The sequence below is a fragment of the Bos javanicus genome, chromosome 6 (assembly GCF_032452875.1).
Source record: "Bos javanicus breed banteng chromosome 6, ARS-OSU_banteng_1.0, whole genome shotgun sequence".
Classification (NCBI taxonomy): Eukaryota; Metazoa; Chordata; class Mammalia; order Artiodactyla; family Bovidae; genus Bos; species Bos javanicus.
Window position 1 is genome coordinate 55,921,579 of NC_083873.1, and position 15,868 is coordinate 55,937,446.

Sequence of the window (15,868 nt, forward strand, 5' to 3'; positions counted from 1 at the left end):
AAGTGAAAGTCAAGTCGCTCAGTCGTGTCTGACTCTTCGCGACCCCATGGACTGCAGCCTCCCAGGCTCTTCCGTCCATGGGATTTTCCAGGCAAGAGTACTGGAGTGCGTTCCCATTGCCTTCTCCGCCATTTATCTCTACTTCTCCTAAAATCTCAAAGGATGAAAAAACAAATAAAAATAAATACCTACAAACTAACTTGAACAAAAATGTAAAGAACAGTATCAGGAAATCAAGAAAGCACAAGAAGGGATGGAACCAACTCAGGAGGTTTCAGAGAGATGACTGCTAAGCCTGCAACAGATCAAATTGAAGGCAAAACAAGTTTACTCACAGAATTTCAGAGTCTCAGGAGATACATGCACAAGTGACTCTGGAGGTGACTATAAAGGAAGGACAAGTGGCTGAGAATCAGAAGATTTGTGGAAATGCAATTGACCTTACATTTTTATGTGTGGCATACAGAGATTCTGAGAAACTGAGTCACATAGGAAAGGAGCAATAGCCTGAAAATTCTAATTTTTATCTGATTCCATTCATTCACTTCACTAGCTAGACTGACAGAAAGAAAATAGTTACGCTATTTTAATAAACATTAAAACTAAAAATTTTCTCCTCAAACTACAGATAAAATTGGGAAACTTTTTAGTAGCTTGGCACATTCTTCACAAGTGATGTGTGGTTTGAGAAATGGCCAATAGTTTCCGGTATAAAAAAATACTTTTTGTCAGAGATTTAAGATTCAACTTCAAGTTCAAAAGGTGTCAGCTTCCCTGATAATTCAGTTGTAAAGAATCTGCCTGCAATTCAGGAGACCCCAGTTTGATTCAGGAAGATCCGCTGGAGAAGGGATAGGCTACCCACTCCAGTATTCTTGGGCTTTCCTTATGGCTCACCTGGTTACAGAATCCACCCGCAATGCAGGAGACCTGTGTTCAATCCCTGGGTTGGGAAGATCCCCTGGAGAAGGGAAAGACTACCTACTCCAGTATTCTGGCCTAGAGAATTCAATGGACTATATATAGTCCATGGGGTCACAAAGAGTTGAACACGACTGAATGACTTTCACTTTGGTCAGAGACTTGTCAATTTTCCATTACATCTGCTTTTCACTGAAAGGCTGACTACAGGACAGCATTGTGGGGAGGCTGGAGGTCCCCACCCACTACAGAGCAGGCAGAGAGTCACTCCACAGAAGCAGCCTTGGAGACCCTGGGCACTGTCTTGGAAGTCAGCTCTGACAAAGGAACCTACAGTATAAGCTCCAGTATCCTCCAAGTCCTGGGTTACTGGCTTCTAAGTGATCCCTCAACCACTGCTTGGGATTTGCCCCCTTTTTTGATATTTGACCTCTGGCTTTTTCCCTTTCCCTAGTTCTGTGTTCAACCTGGACATGTAATTCTCTGCCTGATTTTCCCTCCTGATCCTAAAGCCTAATTTGTTTCTTCCATAAAATAACTTCAACTAATCCCTCTATTTATCTCATAGACTTCAGCACATACAGATATCACCTATATCAGTGCCTTTTCACTCCCTCTAGTCTGAAAAGTACTTAGCTAGAAATGCCAGTTAAAATGGTTTTAACTGGCATTTTCCAAAGGTCATTGAGCTGGTATTCCTCCTCCCGAGATGATCTTTGAAGAAATGTTTTCTCAGCCCCTCTGTAACCTCATGATTCTGTTCTCTGTGGACCTTTCTGTACCAACTGTTATACTTTGTCTTCTGAGTTTATCTTTCTTTGTATTTTTTTCTGCCTTAAGAGGAAGACACAAAAAAGACAAGGAACACATTTTGCTCATTGTATTCTTCCATAGTTTAAGTGTATTATATTCACACATTGCTGGATTAGCCTCAAATGTTCAGCTCCTGCTGCCCCAGACTCAGATTTCTACACAATGCTTCTCTATAGTTAAAAAATGAATAATTTTTTAAAGAAGAATTAAGCCTGGTGTGCTGCAGATCATGGAGTCGCAAAGAGTCAGACACGACTTAGTGACTGAAGACCAACAACAAGAAAAAAGTTCTTAAACATCTTGGGAAATAAAATGTAAATTCCTTGAGATACATTGCATTTTTTTATAAATATGCTTGGTGCATTATACCAAATACTGAACACACAAACATTCTTAGGAAACAGTAGGTTAAGAAGTCAATGGGTTTTCTAATTGCAGATATTCTTGGATATTTCAATTGTGCTTCTCCCAGAAGCACATTCAACCATGTTTCTCTTTTCTTTATAGCAATTCACAGGACTCTTCCTCTGAGTCCTATATTTAGGAAATTTTGTAATAAATTCTATCCAGTCTTCCATATTTGCATCTACTCAGACTTACTGAAAAGCTTGAGCTTATGAGTTACAAATAGGAAAGAGGAAGGAAAGAGACTTGTTATTTCATCCTCAAAACCAGTAGTTTTGTTTTTTTTTTAAACACAAAAGACTATTTATTTTTTCATTTGCTTGACCTGTTTGAAACACTAATAACAGGCCCAAGTTTAACATTTTACTAAGTTTTTTTTCATTTATTTTCTAAAACCAATAATATAAATCTGTATTATAATTAGTTCACTCAAATACTTAAATAAATTTCATACTTTAAGCTCAGCTGGAAGTGTTTCCATAGTTCTCTAGTTGCATGGTATTATACAATTATTTTCTTACTAAATATTGGGCAGTTATCACATACGGTGTATTGATTCAGAACTGGCATTTCCATTTCAAAGCAAACAGACACTCAATCATGTGAAATAAATCCAGATTATGAATTTGATTACTTTGTTTAATGTCACTCATGACTGAGGACAGTTTTAAACATTACTTGGAAAAGGATAACTGAGTATGGCTATTATTTGCTTTAAACTGTGTTCTGACAACACTTGTACTTGTCTTAAGAAATTAAACAGAATTTCAATAAGCACACTGAGAGTCCTTGCTCTGCTGATGTACACCAGCATTATCAATAGAATAGATAGATTTACAATCACTACAGTGTTTGAAGTTTAGTTTTTATTACATTACTATAAATTTTTTAAAAAATTGATGTTTTAGGAAAACTGAAAAGAAATGATGTCTAACACTAGGTGTTTTCCAACAACAAACACTGAGTTATCTACCACTGCCAGGCAACCTTCCAGCTGCTGAGGATACTGCAGTAAACAAAATCCAATAGAGATGAGTGTCCCCATGGAGCATTTATGCATTAAATAAATGCTAGTGTATGAGCGATGAGAAAAACAAAGCAGTTAAGGGAGTGATGGGGTATTGGGAGAGGGGGAAGTGATAATATTAACTTTAGTGTCAGGGCCTCAATGCAAAGGAGACTTTAGAGCAAGACCTTGAGGAAGGTAAGGTATAAGCCATGTTGTTCTCTGGCTACAAGCACACAGGGCTGAAAGAAGAAGTGCAAAGGCCCTCAAAAAGGGATTCTGCTTCTGATTAGATCCAGACTTGATAGAATAATAAAGCAGCTTTCCCCTTCTGTAATCTAGGTTATAATATTCAACATGGGGCCCAAGGGAGATGGAGGAAGCTGGTATGAGCTTTCAGCCACACCATTGAATCAGTTTTACGCTCTTATGTCCCACAAGCCAAACATGGCCCATCAGATGGGTTTATAAATAAATTTTCATTGAAACACAGCCTCATTCATCAGTTTACACCTTCTCTGCAGCTGCTTTCATGCTCCAATAGCTGAGTTACTGAGCTCCCACAGACATCATATGGCTATAAAGATTAAAGTATGTATTATCTGAGCTTTTACAGAAAAAAGTTGCTAATACTTTCTCTACAGAATTTAGAACACCATCAAAATCACTGCCACCTGCACCAAAGAGATGTGTGGCCATGAGATAAAGCTCAGCAACCTCTGCATAAGCAATGGATAGGCATCATTTTGTCTAAGTAATGAGCATCAACCGCTCTCACCACAGCCTGCTGCTGCTGCTGCTGCTGCTAAGTTGCTTCAATCGTGTCCAACTCTGTGCGACCCCACAGACGGCAGCCCACCAGGCTCCCCCGTCCCTGGGATTCTCCAGGCAAGAGTACTACAATGGGTTGCCATTTCCTTCTCCAATGCATGAAAGGGAAAAGAGAAAGTGACACAACTCTTAGCGACCCCATGGACTGCAGCCTACCAGACTCCTCCGTCCATGGGATTTTCCAGGCAAGAGTACTAGAGTGGGGTGCCAGTGCCTTCTCCCTCACCACAGCCTACAGAGTCTAATGAGAAAAAAAAATGGAAATTCTACTTATGGTCTAATAAACACAGGCTTCTTGGCCAATTCCACATAATTCTCTTAAGTTTTAGTAATATAATCATAGAGAAGAGCTTTCAAATTTCTTGGTGATATAACAAGCTCCTTTGTTTACTTTCCTAGCTGCATTCTGGTCTACTGGGAAAAGACTCTAAAGTCAGAAAACTCAATTATTTTGCCTAAAATGGAAAAATAAAAATCTCAAAAAATTACATCTTCTAACCTTAGGCTGGTTCAGAATAGAAAGGATGAAAGTCAGAGTTCTGATAACATTCTAACTGTCCCAGAGGTGACCAGTTAATGGTGAAGCTTTCTCAGGTGCCTGGAGCATAAACATACTAACCCTGCAATAGCAAGGTGCCATCAGAGATCACACAGGAAATCACAGCTGCTGGGGGCTCTGTAAGAGTTTGCTAAATCTTCCAGTGATGCTTAGAGAGGGCTGGGATCTCCCTAATCATTTAAGTTCTACAGAAATGAGAGATCTGAGACTATTCCAGCTCACTGCTTCATTCTGCCAGTGTGTATATTTGAGTAATGACTCATACCTTTGCAATCTGACTATGCATTTACCAATAATATTGATGATTGATGAAAACAGACACATCTGACTATTTTGTCACCCTAATGGAACCAGAAAGATGACAAAAATACCTGATACTAAGAAGTACTCTGCTTCAGTTTAGTCTATATCTGATTTGCTGAAATATTAACTATATCATTACTAACCACAAAAGTGCTCAGCATGTTTTTTTTTCTTTCTTAAGAAATACTATTTCTTCTCCCATTAGTCAACTAATTGTTCTTCTGGAAATTTTTTTGCTAATAAATTTTATTTTAGGTGAAAACAATGCTTTCTAGAAATGATGCATCTTTTCAAGGGAAGAGTAGAGATAACCAGCACAACATAAGGATGCATACCACATCACCTTAAACAGGAGAGACTTCAGTTCAGTTCAGTTGCTCAGTAATGTCCAACTTTTGGTGACCCAATGAACTGCAGCACACCAGGCCTCCCTGTACATCACCAACTCCCAGAGTTTGCCCAAACCCATGTCTACTGAGTGCGTGATGCCATCCAACAATCTCATCCTCTGTCATTCCCTTCTCCTCCTGCCCTCAATCTTTCCCAGCATCAGGGTCTTTTCCAATGACTCAGCTCTTCGCATGAGGTGGCCAAAGTACTGGAGTTTCACCTTCAACATCAGTCCTTCCAATGGACACCCAGGACTAATCTCCTTTAGGATGGACTGGTTGGATCTCCTTACAGTCCAAGGGACTCTCAAGAGTCTTCTCTAACACCAAAGTTAAAAAGCATCAATTCTTCAGCACTCAGCTTTCTTTATAGTCCAACTCTCACATCCATACATGTCCACTGGAAAAACCATAGCCTTGAGTAGATGGACCTTTGTTGGCAAAGTAATGTCTTTGCTTTTTAATATGCTTTCTAGGTTGGTCATAACCTTCCTTCCAAGGAGTAAGTGTCTTTTAATTTCATGGCTACAATCACCATCTGCAGTGATTGTGGAGCCCAAAAAAATAGTCAGCCACTGTTTCCACTGTTTCCCCATCTATTTGCCATGAAGTGATGGGACTGGATGCCATGATCTTAGTTTTCTGAATGTTGAGCTTTAAGCCAACTTTTTCACTCTCCTCTTTCACTTTCATCAAGAGGGTCTTTAGTTCCTCTTCACTTTCTGCCATAAGGATGGTGTCATCTGCATATCTGAGGTTATTGATATTTCTCCCAGCAATCTTGATTCTAGCTTGTGCTTCTTCCAGCCCAGCGTTTCTCATGATGTATTCTGCATATAAGTTAAATAAGTAGGGTGACAATATACAGCCTTGATGTACTCCTTTTCCTATTTGGAACCAGTCTGTTGTTCCATGTCTAGTTCTAACTGTTGCTTCCTGACCTGCATACAGGTTTCTCAAGAGGCAGGTCAGGTGGTCTGGTATTCCCATCTTTGAAGAATTTTCCAGTTTATTGTGATTCACACAGTCAAAGGCTTTGGCATAGTCAATAAAGCAGAAATAGATGCTTTTCTGGAACTCTCTTGCTTTTTCCACGATCCAGTGGATGTTGGCAATTCGGTCTCTGGTTCCTCTGCCTTTTCTAAAACCAGCTTGAACATCTGGAAGTTCACAGTTCACATATTGCTGAAGTCTGGCTTGGAGAATTTTGAGCATTACTTTACCAGTGTGTGAGATGAGTGCAATTGTGCGGCAGTTTGAGCATTCTTTGGTATTGCCTTTCTTTGGGATTGGAATGAAAACTGACCTTTTCCAGTCCTGTGGCCACAGCTGAGTTTTCCAAATTTGCTGGCATATTGAGTGCAGCACTTTCATAGCATCATCTTTCAGGATTTGAAATAGCTCAACTGGAATTCCGTCACCTCCACTAGCTTTGTTCGTAGTGATGCTTCCTAAGGCCCACTTGACTTCACATTCCAGGATGTCTGGCTCTAGATGAGTGATCACATCATCATGATTACCTGAGTCATGAAGATCTTTTTGTACAGTTCTTCTGTGTATTCTTGCCACCTCTTAATCCCAAAATAATTTAATAATCCATGAGAAACATTTCCAGTAAATATTTCAAAAGGACACTCAAAATTCAGAAAACAATTCTAATTAAACATAATCCCTCTCCAAAGATTTCTCAGTACTGTAAAATGCTTAAAGACAGAAGTTTCTTTGTCAACATCTGAAATGATAAATCTGTTTTAAAAGTATAATATTCAAGGGACTCTGACCTTTTGTGCAACATTCAAAACTCAAAACAATATATCTGTAACAGTGAAGCCTAATATCTAACAATGACCTACTTTTCCCTAACTACAATAACCCTTGTATTCGCAAACAGAACACTGTTATAACATGAGCAAAAGCCAAACAGTGTGGGCAGAGTAATACTAACTCAATCTGTGTTGTTTTTCTTTGCTACAAATTGAAACACAGGGTAGCCCATTTTGGTGCAAAGTTAGAAACTAACATTAAGGATCTAGATGTGAAATTAGGACTTTCAGTTTTAATTTGCTTTCAGAATCTTTTAGCCCAGAATTCCATACAGTACATGGCACATGTCCCTCATATATCTAAAGAAACAGCATTTGCAAAAATGTTATCAAAAGTCTCTCAAAACTGTTTCTGTATGCATACGGGTGGGGTGGGGAGGAGCAGCAGCAACCTAGTAGGTTTAGAAATGGATACACTTGAATTTTTTTTTAATAAGCCCTTAAGGAAAAAAAGAAAGAACACATACCCTTGGGGACAGAGTTTGTCAAGCCATCCGGATTTAACCTTCCTTGTAGATGATCCATAAAAACAGGCATAGGGAGATATTACATTTGAGGAAATAACTGGTGAATCAGCATTTCCACTTGTTGAGCTTAGTGGATAACTGTGCCTATTAACAGGGTCCAAATTTGCTGCTTTTTGAGTCCTTGATTTAGATGGCTTTGAATTTTTTCTTCTTAAACTCTGAAAGCATTCTTCTACTGTTGAATACTCTGATTCTGAAGCAGAGTCTATAGGAAGATTGCTTTTGTCCTCTCGAGGTATCCAAATATCTTCTACTTTGTTTTCACTTATATTTTCCGTCCTGTTATCATATATGCTAAATGGAAAAAGAATGGTGTTAATACTTCCTAGTACTGTATGTGACAAGCCATAGATGACTTTTTCTACTTATTAACAACCAATTACAGAAATTTAAGGCCAAGAAAATCTGAGCTCAATTAATGCTTCTGGATAATCTTTAAAACTCTTTGAGAAAAATAGAACTCTCTCATTATCCTAAGATATATTTGAATACGGATTCATATACTATAAGAAGTAGTGTCTTTTTCTTTTATGTATCATTTAATCTGATCTGTTTATTTGGGGGGTTGAGTGTAAGTACTAAGGATGGAGACTGCCGTGTTCTCTGCATCACAATTTAAACTTCACCAGCACCAGTATGTGGTCAGCCACTTAACAGGCAAGATCATGAACCACAACATTGTGAAGAGAGACACTGGAGATCTTATTTCCACTTGTTGTCCTTTCTCTGCCTCTCCATAAAAGGACTCCAAAGACCCTCTGCTCCATCATCATGCAATAAAACAAAGTGAAATCTTTAGTATTATTTTGCAAGATTAAGGAAAAAAACTAGATGAGGAAAAACTAGACTTAGAAAGTAGCTAATAAAAAACAAGAAAGGTCCAGGACATCAGAAGGTAAAAGCTGTGTAATGCGTAACATTTATGGGAATACACAATTGCTAATTACTTTCCTATAGATTTAAGAAAAAACAGACTCGCTCAGCCATTTATGTATAACAAAACTCAGTACAAAGAAGTTTTTGCTAATCAATGAAACAGATAGGCTGAGAGGTCAAATTACATCCTTCTGGATGTGGAGTTCTAAAAACCACCGCTTCCTTGTGCGCGTGTCTGAGTGCTCACTTACTTCAATCATGTCCAACTCTTTGTGACCCTATGCACTGTAGCCTACCAGGTTCCTCTGTCCATGGGAGAATCCACGGCATTCCCCAGGCAAGAATACTGGAGTGGGTTGCCATGCCCTCCTCCAGGGGATCTTCCTGACCCAGGAATCGAACCTGCATCTCCTGTGTCTCCTGCATTGGCAGGTGGATTTTTTAATGTTGAGCCACCACTGCTTCCTTAAAGAAGGATTAATTTGGCTCCCTCCATATTCTGCATTGTAATAGGTTCAAATGCTTACTGAAGATACTCAATTATTTATTCCAATTTAAAGAAACCCTCAACAGTGTCAGCCTTTGAGAATAAAGCATAAACCAGAAGACAAATGTTAGGTAATGATGCACTATATCAAGTGCTAATAAAACTGAGAGGAAAAGTAAAATTTAACTTGGTGCCTTACATACTCTGTTTAACCTCATGTTGATCCAAATAACTGGATAATTTTCAAGCTGCTTATCACTGCTGAACTTCTACATTACATCTGTAAAAATTCTGTATCTCACATAGTGACATTTTTGGCATTGCCCCTTTCTTCTTCATATTGAGGTAACTTCCTGTCTTTAAAATACAAACATAGTTACCACATATTTGCCACTCTGAAAAGCAGAAAATGGTTTCAATTATGAAAAGACAAAAATAGTGTGCTATAGATTATAGAATCAATTTACAGACTCTAAATTATTAAAATGAATGCTGTTATCAAAATAAAGGATTTGAAATTTCCAATATAAATTATTTTCTTAGAAATATGAACAAGAGTTGAACAATGAATCATGTATAACATTCTATTCAAAAGAATTAATCATCATCAATCATGTCCTCATACCTTGATTTGACAAAAAATGAGTTTCTTTCAGTAGTTGTTTCCCCTTTGAGTGTTTCTTCCTGGGTCCAAAATTCATTCTTTATAGATCTCTTCTATAAAAAAGAATATATATATATTTTTTTCAGGGTCACAATATTCTACAAAGATCCACAGCATTTGGGTTTAGTTTTATTAAGCAAATGTCTATTGTTTAGCTCAATTTTCAACAAAAACAACTTAATTAGTGAGACAAAAGTAAACACAGTCTTTTGATGCCTTCAGTATTTTATTTAAATCATTAGTACATATTTTCAACTAAGAACATAAGATGCTAAAACCTGATTTACTTTCCCACTTATTTTTTGTCTTCCAACTTAATCTTGACCAACAAATAAAATACCAAAAGAGCAAAAGTTCTGGAGAGGAAATAGAAGTCTGTCTGTATTTGGATATAAGGAAAAGTAAAATCAAGGGCTTCTGTCAGTTTGCTTTACTTTTTAATGGAGTTTTTCTTTTCTCTTTTTTTAAAGTACCTTGTGGTAAATTTTGAAAACTCATTGATCTGTATCCCTAAAAACAAACTAAAATGTGTTTTTGTAATATATATTTTAAGATATCAATTTACCATGATTTTACTGAACAGAAATTTACTCACTAGAAATTTTTATTCCATATAACACATTCTTCAAACAGCTTAAAGGAAAATGAAGAGGCATGTAAAGGCAGAAAAGCAAAGAACTGAATATGGAAAAAAATTAAAATGTATAGGACTAACCTTGGAATTTTCTAGTCTCTGAAGGAGAAAGGTCTCTCCATAAGGTAGAATGGAAGATGAATTCTCCTCATTTGTATCTTTTGGGGGAATGACAGAATGAGATGGGAAGATGAGAATAATGTGATTTTTTTTTTTTTTTACAAAAGCATGTATTTAATTATTTCATAACAATATCACAATTTCAGCTTTATTCTAAGAGTCCAAATTATGCTCATAATTCTTACCTCCAAATCAACTCTAACTGTGGTTTTCTTTCTGTAGACATCCCTCACTTCACAACTAAGATATATCACAAGTGTGATGTGTCATATTTGTTCTTGCTAACCTCAAAGATCCACATAATTAAACACATTTCCCCATACAATGGAAACTGTCACAATATATTTATAATGTTAATTTCTAAATAATGGCAGAAAATTAATCTTTACTGTAATTTTCCACAAATGATCATTAAAAGTTCACTGACAGCTAGATATTAATAGCATTCAAAATGCCAGAATCCACTTAATATAATCCCTCTAACACCATAACTGCTAGCACACCTGGATATAAATTATTTCAAGAGAATTTCCACTATCCCTGAATTACACAGATCTACAATAAAGAATTCTTAACATTTCCATTTTCTGCTGTTGCAAACTCTAGGCTCACTAACCAAGTGCTTGCTAACTTATCATTGAGAAGAATGTTCCTGAACTTGCATAAGCAGAATTTTCAAAAACAAGAAAGAAAAGCCTCTGTTAGTGAGCAGTTGACCACAGCAATGAATGTCACCCTTCCTTGTTACCATGGCAAAATTACTTTCCATAAATATACACCCTGTAGTTCAGACTCGGAAACCACATAACTTAGTTAAATGCCTTTGACTGTGGTTAATAATAAACGAAGACTGTAGAAAAAAATTTTATATTAACATGTGCAAATTTCCAGGAGTCTGCATGTATATTAATTACTGTTTTTCATTCATTCACTTTTAAAAGTGTCTGGAGTACTATGAACCCTGGTAGAGAGTTATTCCCACTACTCCCTATTCCACAGGTGGGTTGCCTTCTTGATTGTGATTTTAACACATATAAGACTATCAAATGAGTACTACCTAATTTACAGACTTTAAAATAGGAGACTCACTTTGCTGTGTCACAGATTTTCCAGTTGAGGTAGCAACATTTCTTCTCTCACGGAAATAGCTTAAAGCAAAGGGAAAAATAGAGCCATTAAAACACATATGTAAACCACATGTTACTATCTTGAGTAAGGATTAATTGTAGACACATATATTTTCTTTGGTAGAAAAACAAATATTCAAAAATAAGTTTTATTTTACTAAAATACAATGGCCACATTCCATAAATGTGTTTTTCTAAATAGCCTTAAAGAAAGTGATTTTAATGGATTTTACAAGTATTTGCTTCTCACTTTTTATAATTCATAAAAGCAAGTGAACATATTTGCTGAAGTATTTATGATGTTTTTGTCTTAGCTTCACAGTACTTAATCAAAATCTGTCTAGTTCTAAGAGTATAATTGAAAATATGTAAGCAGTGCTAAGGGGAAAGGTCATAGCAATACAGGCTCATCAAGAAACAAAGGAAGAAAAATCAAATCAATAAAATTAGAAATGAAAATGGAGAGATCAAAACAGACAACACAGAAATACAAAGGATCATAAGAGACTACTATCAGCAATTATATGCCAATAAAATGGACAACGTGGAAGAAATGGACAAATTCTTAGAAAAGTACAACTTTCCAAAACTGGACCAGGAAGAAATAGAAAATCTTAACAGACCCATCACAAGCACGGAAATTGAAACTGTAATCAGAAATCTTCCAGCAAATAAAAGCCCAGGTCCAGACAGCTTCACAGCTGAATTCTATCAAAAATTTAGAGAAGAGCTGACACCTATCCTACTCAAACTCTTCCAGAAAATTGCAGAGAAAAGTAAACTTCCAAACTCATTCTATGAGGCCACCATCACCCTAATACCAAAACCCGACAAAGATGCCATGAAAAAATAAAACTACAGGCCAATATCACTGATGAACATAAATGCAAAAATCCTTAATAAAATTCTAGCAATCAGAATCCAACAACACATTAAAAAGACCATACACCATGACCAAGTGGGCTTTATCCCAGGGATGCAAGGATTCTTCAATATCTCCAAATCAATGTAATACACCACATTAACAAATTGAAAAAGAAAAACCATATGATTATCTCAATAGATGCAGAGAAAGCCTTTGACAAAATTCAACAGCCATTTATGATAAAAACTCTCCAGAAAGCAGGAGTAGAAGGAACATACCTCAACATAATAAAAGCTATATATGACAAACCCACAGCAAACATTATCCTCAATGGTGAAAAATTGAAAGCATTTCCCCTAAAGTCAGGAACAAGACAAGGGTGCCCACTCTCACCACTACTATTCAACATAGTTTTGGAAGTTTTGGCCACAGCAATCAGAGCAGAAAAAGAAATAAAAGGAATGCAAATTGGAAAAGAAGAAGTAAAACTCTCACTGTTTGCAGATAACATGATCCTCTACATAGAAAACCCTAAAGACTCCACCAGAAAATTACTAGAGTTAATCAATGAATATAGTAAAGTTGTAGGATATAAAATCAACACACAGAAATCCCTTGCATTCCTATGCACTAATAATGAGAAAATAGAAAGAGAAATTAAGGAAACAATTCCATTCACCATTGCAATGAAAAGAGTAAAAGACTTAGGAATATATCTGCCTAAAGAAAATAAAGACCTATATATAGAAAACTATAAAACACTGATGAAAGAAATCAAAGAGAACACTAATAGATGGAGAAATATACCATGTTCATGGATCGGAAGAATCAATATAGTAAAAATGAGTATACTACCCAAAGCAATCTATAGATTTAATGCAATCCCTATCAAGCTATACCAATGGTATTTTTCACAGAGCTAGAACAAATAATTTCACAATTTGTATGGAAATACAAAAAACCTCAAATAACCAAAGCAATCTTGAGAAAGAAGAATGGTACTGGAGGAATCAACCTGCCTGACTTCAGGCTCTACTACAAAGCCACAGTCATCAAGACAGTATGGTACTGGCACAAAGACAGAAATATAGATCAATGGAACAAAATAGAAAGCCCAGAGATAAACCCATGCACTTACGGACACCTTATCTTTGACAAAGGAGGCAAGAATATACAGTGGAGAAAAGACAATCTCTTTAACATGTGGTGGTGGGAAAACTGGTCAACCATTTGTAAAGGAATGAAACTAGAACACTTTCTAACACCATACACAAAAATAAACTCAAAATGGATTAAAGATCTAAACATAAGACCAGAAACTGTAAAAATCTTAGAGGAGAACACAGGCAAAACACTCTCCAACATACATCACAGCAGGATCCTCTATGACCCTCCTCCCAGAATATTGGAAATAAAAGAAAAAAATAAACAAATGGGATCTAATTAAAATTAAAAGCTTCTGCACAACAAAAGAAACTATAAACAAAGTGAAAAGACAGACCTCAGAATGGGAGAAAATAATAGCAAATGAAGCAACTGACAAACAACTAATCTCAAAAATATACAAGCAACTCCTGCAGCTCAATTCCAGAAAAATAAACGACCCAATCAAAAAATGAGCCAAAGAACTAAATAGACATTTCTACAAAGAAGACATACAGATGGCTAACAAACACATGAAAAGATGCTCAACATCACTCATTATCAGAGAAATGCAAATCAAAACCACAATGAGGTATCATTTCACGCCAGTCAGAATGGCTGCGATCCAAAAGTCTATAAGCAATAAATGCTGGAGAGGGTGTGGAGAAAAGGGAACCCTCTTACACTGTTGGTGGGAATGCAAACTAGTACAGCCACTATGGAGAATGGTGTGGAGAGTCCTTAAAAAACTGGAATTAGAACTGCCATACGACCCAGCAATCCCACTGCTGGGCATACACACCGAGGAAACCAGAATTGAAAGAGACACGTGTACCCCAATGTTCATCACAGCACTGTTTACAGTAGTCAGGACATGGAAGCAACCTAGATGTCCATCAGCAGATGAATGGATAAGAAAGCAGTGGTACATATACACAATGGAGTATTACTCAGCCATTAAAAAGAATACATTTGAATCAGTTCTGATGAGGTGGATGAAACTGGAGCCTATTATACAGAGTGAAGTAACCCAGAAAGAAAAACACCAATACAGTAAACTAACGCATATATATGTAATTTAGAAAGATGGTAACGACAACCCTGTGTGTGAGACAGCAAAAGAGACACCAATGTATAGAACAGTCTTTTGGACTCTGTGGGAGAGGGAGCACGGGATGATTTGAGAGAATGGCATTAAAACATGTATAATATCATATAAGAAACAAATCACCAGTCCAGGTTCAATGCAGGATACAGGAAGCTTGGGGCTGGTGCACTGGGATGACCCAGAGGGAGGTATGGAGAGGGAGGCAGGAGGGGAGTTCAGGATGAGGAACGTGTGTACACCCATGGCGGATGCATGTTGATGTATGGCAAAACCAATACAATATTGTAAAGTAAAGATAAATAAATAAATAAAAAGCAGAGACGTTAAAAAAAAAAACAAAAAAAAACAATGAAATATCACTACCCACCCACCTGTACAGCTAAAATTTTTTAAATAACAAAATGCTGTTGAGGGTATGAGACAAAAGGAAAACACATATGCCGCTGGTATTAAAGTAAGTAAGCATAACCATTCAATGGTGAGAACCACTTTGTATTACCTTCCAAAATGGAACATAAGCAATATCCTACGACAGCAACTTTACTCTTAGGTATATATTCAATAGACATGCATGTAGAACGTGCCCCAAGAAAAACCACTCAAGTACATGTCAACATGCAAACGTTAAAAGAAGCTGTGGAAGAATCACACAAAAGAACAACATTCAACAGCCACAACAACAAACTGACATGCAGCCACGTGGATGCATCTCAAAAACATCAGGTTGAATAAAAGATATCAAACACAGTGTTTTTTGCTGTATGACATCATTTGTATGAAACCCTAAAACAGCAAAAACTAATTTACAGTGAAATCAGTGGTTGCCCAATGCATGTGATAGAATAATTTACTACCTATGTGCACAGGTGATTTTTGAGGAGTGGTAGAAATGTTCTCTATTCTTATTGTGGTGGTGCTCACATAGGTATTCATACTTGTCAAAATTCATCAACATATATATTAGCATCAGTCTATTTTATTATGTAAGTTATAAACTTACACATGTAAGTATATTGTTTATATGTAAAATACCAGAATATGTTGAGCATATGAAATATAATAGAAGAATGGATATCATGGTATAGCCATACAATGAATTATTATACAGCAATGAAAATAGTTTGCAACTGTATGTATCAACACAGAGAAGTTTCAAAGTTAAGCAACATGAGCTTAGTAAGAAGAGTTACTATATGATTGCATTTTTAAGTCCACAAGACAGTCAAAACTGTAGCATATTGTTTGGGATATACTTAAGAGGTACAAT

The 15,868-nt window shown here is 36.6% G+C and overlaps 1 protein-coding gene across 6 annotated transcripts in view; it reads right to left on the reverse strand.

The window, feature by feature from the left end:
- The window catches only part of ARAP2 (ArfGAP with RhoGAP domain, ankyrin repeat and PH domain 2), a 193,571-nt gene that overhangs the window by 158,008 nt on the left and 19,695 nt on the right, over positions 1 to 15,868 (reverse strand). For all 6 annotated transcript variants that reach the window (XR_009736956.1, XR_009736957.1, XM_061419874.1 and 3 more), the window contains exons 3-6: positions 11,448 to 11,506; positions 10,320 to 10,396; positions 9,566 to 9,657; positions 7,518 to 7,871 (exon numbers count right to left, since the gene is read on the reverse strand). Coding sequence is in view for 4 of the 6 variants with exons in the window: in XM_061419874.1 (XP_061275858.1) it covers positions 7,518 to 7,871; positions 9,566 to 9,657; positions 10,320 to 10,396; positions 11,448 to 11,506 (582 nt within the window). In the remaining 2 variants the exon portion in view is untranslated. The remainder of the gene's footprint in view (positions 1 to 7,517; positions 7,872 to 9,565; positions 9,658 to 10,319; positions 10,397 to 11,447; positions 11,507 to 15,868) is intronic.